At 38.0% G+C, this 8,208-nt stretch overlaps 1 protein-coding gene across 18 annotated transcripts in view; it reads right to left on the bottom strand.

The window, feature by feature from the left end:
• Positions 1–426: 426 nt before the first annotated feature.
• The window catches only part of MLIP (muscular LMNA interacting protein), a 267,406-nt gene continuing 259,624 nt past the window's right edge, over positions 427–8,208 (bottom strand). For 17 of the 18 annotated variants that reach the window (XM_063096183.1, XM_063096189.1, XM_063096182.1 and 14 more), the window contains one exon: positions 427–751. In XM_063096183.1, the coding sequence (XP_062952253.1) occupies positions 746–751 (6 nt within the window). In that variant the 3' untranslated portion in view covers positions 427–745. The remainder of the gene's footprint in view (positions 752–8,208) is intronic. The other variant, XM_063096180.1, reaches the window with a different exon arrangement.

Raw genomic sequence — 8,208 nt, 5'->3', positions numbered from 1 at the left:
CACAGTGTAGGTTTGCTCTATGATCTCTGCTGCTCCCAAGTATGTGTACAAATTGGCAGAAGCAGCCTTCGCAAGAACCATGTGGCAATGGGCAGAGAGACAGTGATATTAGAGATGCTCCAGCAACATTATCGTCACTGGGTGTCAGTGGTACACATTCTGCTCCAGCAGCACAGAACTCCAACAGAACAGAAAAGTAGTGTATGTTATGTTTGTGACATACTAACTTTTTCAACTTTTTTAAGATCTCCCCAATGGACCCCTGAATATTAGTGTCTCCTGAAAACAGGCAGGGACTCATTTTTAAAAAGTTGTTGCTCTTTTTATTTTAACATGTAAAAAAGTGAAGCAAAAGAAGAATAAAACATGTTACAGTCAATAGTGTATGCATTAGATAAAACTAGTGTTGAAAAACAGTCGAAGCCATTCTTCTATTTACCTATGATTTTTCTTTATTTGACCACTAAATATAGGGGCACATTAGTATTGCTGTCAGCTTAATAGAAGGCATTAAAGGCTTGGACAGTGGTGCAAGAAGCTGTAGATAAATCTCTCCTATGCTGGGCATTAGTAGGGTACTGTGGTGCTAGATGCCTGCAGCAAACTTTTTTTAGTTCTTCTGCTGCACTGCAGTTCATAAAGGGAGCACTCATTTTCAAAAACAGTAAAAGTTAAATCTAGCAAGTGGTTAGCACCAGCACTCCAAAAATTTCAGCAGACTGTGTTTTCAGCTTCTGCTCCAACATCACTGCTGCAAAATAAGAGAAAACAATAGTCAGGTTGATGGAGATGAATATATTCAGAAAAAAAATACTTCAGAAAATTATACATTAGTATTTAGGCATAGCATCTCATATAAAAAATTATTTAGAGTAGGAAAAATGTGTTTGTTTTTATTCCCTCAGTAGCTGCTTTCTTGTTGCATGATTAATGGCATAATAAAGACACACAGCTGTACCTTCACATCAGACTCTGGTTCCTTGAGAGCTCAGCAGAGCAGTTCTGGCCTCCAAAAGGGGTCATGATGGCTTTGAGGGGCAGCGCTGCCATGTCCCATCCGTAACCCCTGACTCCCTCAATTACTTGTCTGCTATTTTACCATTCCTTTATCATGTCTGGATCATTCCCTAAAATTCAACATCTAAAACAAGTAGGTAAAGTGAATAGGGATTGGATTAAGTCCCAGCTTTTGCAAAATGGAACATTACAAAAGTCAGAGACAGCAGAGAACCTCTTGCTTTTTCTTCATATACTGATTCACTTGGCTTTACAATGTTGCTTTGTGGTAGGCGAGTGATTCCAATAATTTCTCTATCCATTCAATCTCTGTGTGTTCCTATTTGATAGGGTAACACTGTCTGGAACAGATAAGATAAACTTAACTGAGTGGAGACAAGTATTAGCAACTGTGAAGGCAGATTACACAAAAGAAAGTACTAAAGAAAGCAGTGCAGTTGAGGTAGGAAGAGAAAATGAGTTCTAAAACATTACTCTGATAGGAAAATGCGATGGAATGACCCCAATGGAAATGAATTTTTTATTTTCAGATGCCAACTGATAACTGAAAATGGAACATTCAAAATGGCTGGTGGAGAATAAAGGAGGTCAATTGCTTTTCTGTAGGCAACTCTCTCTTTGCCCTGGGCCAGATCCTGGAGTGAAGAAGCATCAGTCTGAGACAGCTGTGGTTTAGAGCTGACTATAGGGAGAACACAGACTATGTGCAAGGAGGAAGTATTAACAGAAAGGAAATGGGAGTACAGTATGGTCAAGTAGCTGAACAGGATTGTGAAACAGACACATTCTGCATCTTTTAGGGGAAACTGAATTTGTTAGACTAGAAGGGAGAGATAAAGAAAAAGGACTAAGACAAGAGGATAGCTTCAATACTGCACTGATTTGTTCTGGCCATAAAAATCACCAGTCATGAGATAAGAAGTGAGATGAAGCTTTCATCATCTGGGATCCTCTGAAGCTTTAGATCCTCTTAGCTTTTAGAATGAAGGTAGGAAATGAGTAAATTACATCTCCTCCATTATTTTTCTAACAAATATGAAAACTACTATTAATTTGACTTTTCCACAAGTACCAACATTTAGTAGTTAATACTACAAGAGATTTAAAGAATTCATCATCATTTAATTAAAATTTGCTGAGCACTATGTATTTTATATGGAAAGCACTTAATGTAAATTAGTGCAGATCTTCACCATAACCCTTTGATCCCATTTTACAGAAAATGAAATTGAGGCTCAAAAAGATTAAATATCACATTCAAGTCTACAATGCTCCAAATTTAACTTCAGTGTTTTCTATTTGTTTTTATTATTGGTATAGTTGTTATTTAGTTTGTCCTAGTCATACTAAAACATACATTAAGTCTTGACTTGTAAGATGGTAAACTCTCTGTCACCAGGAGACTTTAAACAGAACATATGCAAAGACACATGTTGTAGTCAGGGTTATAACATTAAATAAAATATTGGACCAAATGTCTTCTAAGTTTTCTTCCAAATAGAAAATTTTATAATTTGGCAAATAATTAAATGAGATTGAAGAGGAATAGATAGTTTATCCTCTGACCCAGGCTGTCAAACTCAGCCCTATTTCTCACCTCTTCCTGAGCCCACTGGCAGAAGTCCTGTTTGGCACCACAATTCAGCAGCTGGTTAGAAATGATGCACTATGCTATGACAGGCAAAGCCATCATTATGGACATTCTGTGAAGTTTTTACTTTCTTTTGCCAATCTCAGCTTAGGTAAAGAGCCAAATAACTTGGGGAAAATGAAGATGAACATTTTAAAAAGTTGATCATTAAATTAATTAATTAACTAAGTAAGCAATCCTTATTTTCAGGCTGGCATCCTGGCAGTTAATTCTCAGTCTTTTATCATATTACCAATTAAACAGCATGCTTCTTTTGGTTAAGAAAATATAAATAAGAAAGAGCTTAAGTCACTTTGAAAATCATAATTTATGAAGGGAGTCAAATTCCACAATTTGTTTTGTTTAGAGTTAACGTCGGGTAATAAGTGATATAGTCTGGTGAAACTTTAAGCAAATGTTACAGAGAGCAGTTTTGTTTTGTTTTGTTTTGTTTTGTTTTTCTGGCCAGTACATGGATCAAACTCTGGACCTTGGTGTTATCAGCACCACACTCTGATCAACTGAGCTAACCAAGCAGCTTGTTTACTCCTGTTTTTGTTTTTGTTCTTTTTCCAGTGTCTGGATGGTACGGGGATCTGAACCCCTGACCTTGGTATTACCAGCACCATGCTGGTAACCAAGTGAGCTAACCGGTCAGCCCCAGAAAGCATTTCAAAAAAAAAAAAAATGTGCTGTGTAAATTGGTTTTTCATTCCCTTTTAGTGCAAAAGCAAATACGCATACTCTTTCCTGCCAAAGGAAAGCAAAATGATCTATATACATATTTTTGTAAATATGAAACCAGGCTTTATGTAACCAGAACAAAAGACCATTTTTAGAAAATTTATAATATTAAATATTGCATATTCGTTTTTTTCTGAAAGATTTTAAATGTATTTTATACATTCATGTAACTTTAACTTTGGTATAAAACACAAGATCTGGTACTGGAATTTATTATCCATAAGCCAGAAGCTATAAGACGTTCAGTAATTAAAATTCTGTAAAGGTAGCTTGATAGATAGAGAGTGCAGGTAAAATGGACTCTAGAAAGCACAGCATGGAATCTTGGGTTAAAACCATCAGATATCTGGATGACCCAAATTCCAAATAGTTATTAATCCTGGTCTTATTTTTTTTGTTTGTTTGTTTCTTTCTCCTGAAAAGACAAAAATGATCTTCCCAAGCTACCAAACAGAGTAGATGCAAGTCCTTCCAGTTTCTGACTTCTCAGCTTTACATTGACTTGCTACAATACAAAACCCAACTTCAATCTGTTGAGATGACTTGGAAGGAGAGATCCCAAAATGGTCCAACTGCCATCTTTCCTATAATAGATTTAACTGAATTCCTAAAAGAGAAAAATAAATGAAACCTGTTTTGTATTGGCTACTCCAAAGTCAGACCTTTTCAGATTTTAGTTATGGTGCTTGCCAAACAAGTGTAAGGACAAAGGGAAATTTAAAATAAGAGGCTCAACTCTTTCTGTTGAATATAAGGAAAGATGTTTCCCTCCCCCTCCTTTTTCTTAGAGCATTTACTTTAGAAAACTTATCATTGTTGGTTCACTCTCCTCTCCTTGAAATGTACATGAATTCTCTTAAAAACCAGTTGGGCCTTTTGTCAGACCCAGGAAAGTCTTTCTCAAGGACTTGAGAACCATTTCCTTTGAATGTAAACATCGATAGAAGATAGCGTCCCTATCTCCTACTTTCCAGGGAGAGTACGACCCTAACTTTAGCTGACACTTGGCCCCAAATTGTAAAACTACCTCCTGTCCCAAAGATTGAGAAATTTGTTTTGTGTGTGTGTGTGTGTGTAAAGACAGACACAGATGATCACCCCAATTACCAGGTGAATATAAGATAAACTATGTATAATAAATGGTGCTGTCAATTCCTGTGACTTGAGGACAAATTAAATTACTGTTTATCTTGAGAAAATGTACTTACTCATATGTAATGGGTTGTATCCACTTGATTATATATGAAAGGTGAAATTTCTTCCAGTCTTTTCAATCTCTCAGCTAATTGCCTGTGATGCACATCACATTCTGGTTTGATGCTTATTCGATAATAAGAGTACTTTCTTTGTCTACTACCTTTGTGAAGATAACTTCTGAGTTGGCAAAAATATATAATTTATTAATTCCATTTCCCCAACACAGGCTGGGGTCTTACAACACAGGAAAGTCATTTTTATGACTGCCAAATCTAGGGGTAAAAATGCTCTTCCCTTTAATTATTTCCTTGCCCACCTGAATGCCTGGGCAAGATGACTATCCATTCAGGTGCCTGTAGTAGGTGTCTTTATTTTTATAAGACAAATTTGCCCTTGCCCTCTAGCCAGTTGTCTATCAAAGCATATGAATCTTCTTTTAATCAGCAGGTAATAATATTCAGATTCCAAGTCCTTACCAGAGATTACAATCTTGAACTCTCAGCAATCCAAGACTTATTATCAAACTTGGTTTTAAGAAAATTTTGGGAAATTGCCTGAAGGAAATAGAGTGGACCTATTCCTCTTGATAATTTTATTTTTACCCTTGACTCAAACCGTAAAGCGAGGATGGCTTCCATGGACACGTCACTTATTTTCTCCTCTCTGTATCTCATTCAGAGAATAAAGACAGAGGAATGGGATGCTTGTCTCATAAGATTAGAACCTTAGACATTAATAGAGGTTCTAAAATTCAAAATAAAATGAAACAGAAAGCTTACACACTACCAAAACAGTAATTCATTCATAGTTACCTTGTTATCAGAATTATTATCTTGCCAATCCTTAAATGTTTATCAAAATTTTGCAAAAAGAAGGAATGAAACAGAAGAATTTGCATAGTATGTGTTTTATGGGCATCTAGTGAATGATTAGCTCTCAAGTTGTGTTAAGAACAAATGGATCTGAAAGGTCAGAATCAAATGCATCTAATCACATTTCTGGAAATCAATTGACCCAAGTTGAAAATAAAATAATCATAGGGTTACATTAATAGGTGATGGAAAGAGAGGCAGGTCTGATTATATCTCATTCCTCAGTGTGACTTTCACAATTAAGCCTGTAGAAAGACAAGTGGGTTGTAGAGTGGTTGTGGAGCAAGAATTGCTGAATTCACAAGACATCATAAATACAATCAGAAATAATTGTTGCTACTAGAATATAATTTTCTTTCTAAGTAACTCAACACAGAAATCATTTCTCTCAGGCAGAGTATGTTCTCCCTGAATGGTGTTAAATATTCACTTACTTGGAGATTACCACATTAGTGTGAACAGTTGAAATCTATGAAAGTGACCTTCTTTGAAAATTGATAAGTCAGATAACACAATGCTCAAACAGATTATTAAGGGATCTCAACTGCTTCTATAAGGGTTCATCAGTAGCCAAGCATTTTTTAAGTGCCATATAAAGTACAAATAAAACATTGTTTGAGGGGACCTCCGGGAAGATGGCAGACTAGAGGTACCCATGGTGCATTCCTCCCACAAAGATTGAAATGGGCCCACTACTACTGTCATCACAGTTGCTGGAGCCATTGTCTGGTCCCAAAACCATCACCCATTGCAGAGCACCTCCCAACAAAGCAGCATTCCTACAGGTGGCCCATCACCACAGCTGTGAAGTCTGCAGACATGAGGGAGATGTCTGCAACCACTGCAGCCATTGCTGCTGCTGTGAGTTAATCCTGCTGCCACCAAGGACACTGCAGATGTGAGGGAGGTAGTTGCAGCCACTGGTGCCACTACCACCCCCACGAGCTAACCTTGCTGTTGCTGCAGCCACTGGAGACACAAAGGAGATAGCTACAGCCACTGGCACTGCTGTTTCCCTAAAAAGGTAACCCCACTGCTGCTGTGAACCCCACAGATGAAAGGGAGGCAGTTGAAGCTGCTGGTGCTGCTGCTGCTCCCACAAGTTAACCCCACTTTCACTGCAGACATTGCAGATATGAGGAAAGCAGTTGCAGCCACTGGTAACACTGTTGCCACACAAGGTAACCCTGTTGCTGCTAATCCCACAAGGTAACTCAGTTGCCACTGCAAACACCATAAAAGTGAGGGAGGCACTTGCATCCACCAGCACTGATGCTACCTCCATAATGTAACCCCACTGCCACCAAGGACACCACAGAGGCTAGGGAGGCACTAGAAGCCACTGATGCCACTACACCCTGTGCAAGGTAACACCACTGTCACTACAGACACCATAGCTTTGTGGGACACCACTGTGGACACTGTAGCCAAGCAGGTGGCTGCTAAAACCACCACTGCTGCAGACACCACCACTACTAGAGCCACCAGGCAGCCACCATTGTCATGCAAGCAGCTGCCTCCTCTGGAGCTACCTCTACCATGCAGAAAGCCTGCCAAAACCACCTCCAGAACCACCACCACCACAAGAGTAGCCTGCTACCACAGCGGCAGCCACAGCAGTCACTGCCACTGTGGAGACTGTCATCCACTTGATTCCATTGAAACAAGGAGGGCCAACAGCAGATTCCAGAAAAGAGTAACACAAGAAGCAACTGCTCTACCAGATGACCAGACATCAACATAGAGATACCAGAAATATGAAAAACAAGAAAATATGAGTCCACCAAAAGAATAAAATAACTCACAAGTAACAGAACCCATAGAGCAGAAAACTTTTGAAATGACTAAAAAGGAATCCTGAATAAAAATCTTAAGGAAACTCAATGATATACAAAAAGACTCAGATGACACAACCAACTGAGAAAAACTATCTAGGATATGAAGAAGGAAATTTACAAAGAGATTGACACTTTAAAAAAGAATAGAGCAGAACTCATGAAACTGAAGGAGTCATTTAATGAAATAAAAATCATGACTGAGAGCTTAAGCAACAGGTTAGAGCAAGCAGAAGAAAGAATTTCTGATCTTGAAGATAGTCTCTTTGAAATAATTCAAGTGGACAAAAAGGAAAAAGAAAAGAATTTTAAAAAATAAAGAAAATCTAAAAGAGAGAGCAGATACCTTAAGTGCACAAACATCTAAATCATGGGTATTCCTGCAGGGGAGGAGAAAGGAAAAGGCATTGAGAACATATTCAATGAAATAATAGTGAAAATTTTCACAGGTATAGGGAGAGACATGGACCTTCAAATTCAGGAGGCTTAAAAATCCCCAAACAGATTCAATCCAAAGAGGTCCTCTCTGGAGCACATTAAACTCAATCTGGCAAAACTCAAAGAGAGAATCCTAAAAGCAGCAAGAGAAAAGCACCAAGTCATGTATAAAGTTGTCCACATCAGACTAACAGCAGACTTCTGAACAGAAACTCTACATGATTGAAGAGAATAGGATGATATATTCATAATACCAAAGAAAAAACTGCCAGCCAAGAATATGACATCAAGCAAGGCTATCCTTTAGAAATTAAGGAGAAATAGTATATTTCACAGACAATCAAAAACTGTGTGAGTTCACCATCACACAACCTGCCCTACAGGATATCCTCAAAGAAGTTCTACTTCTGGAATGCAAAAATGATAATCTCTACCATGAATACAAAAGAAACAACAAACCAACTGCAGGGGGAAA

This window comes from Cynocephalus volans, chromosome 5 (genome assembly GCF_027409185.1).
Source record: "Cynocephalus volans isolate mCynVol1 chromosome 5, mCynVol1.pri, whole genome shotgun sequence".
NCBI lineage: Eukaryota > Metazoa > Chordata > Mammalia > Dermoptera > Cynocephalidae > Cynocephalus > Cynocephalus volans.
This window is presented reverse-complemented; position numbering and strand designations above follow the sequence as displayed.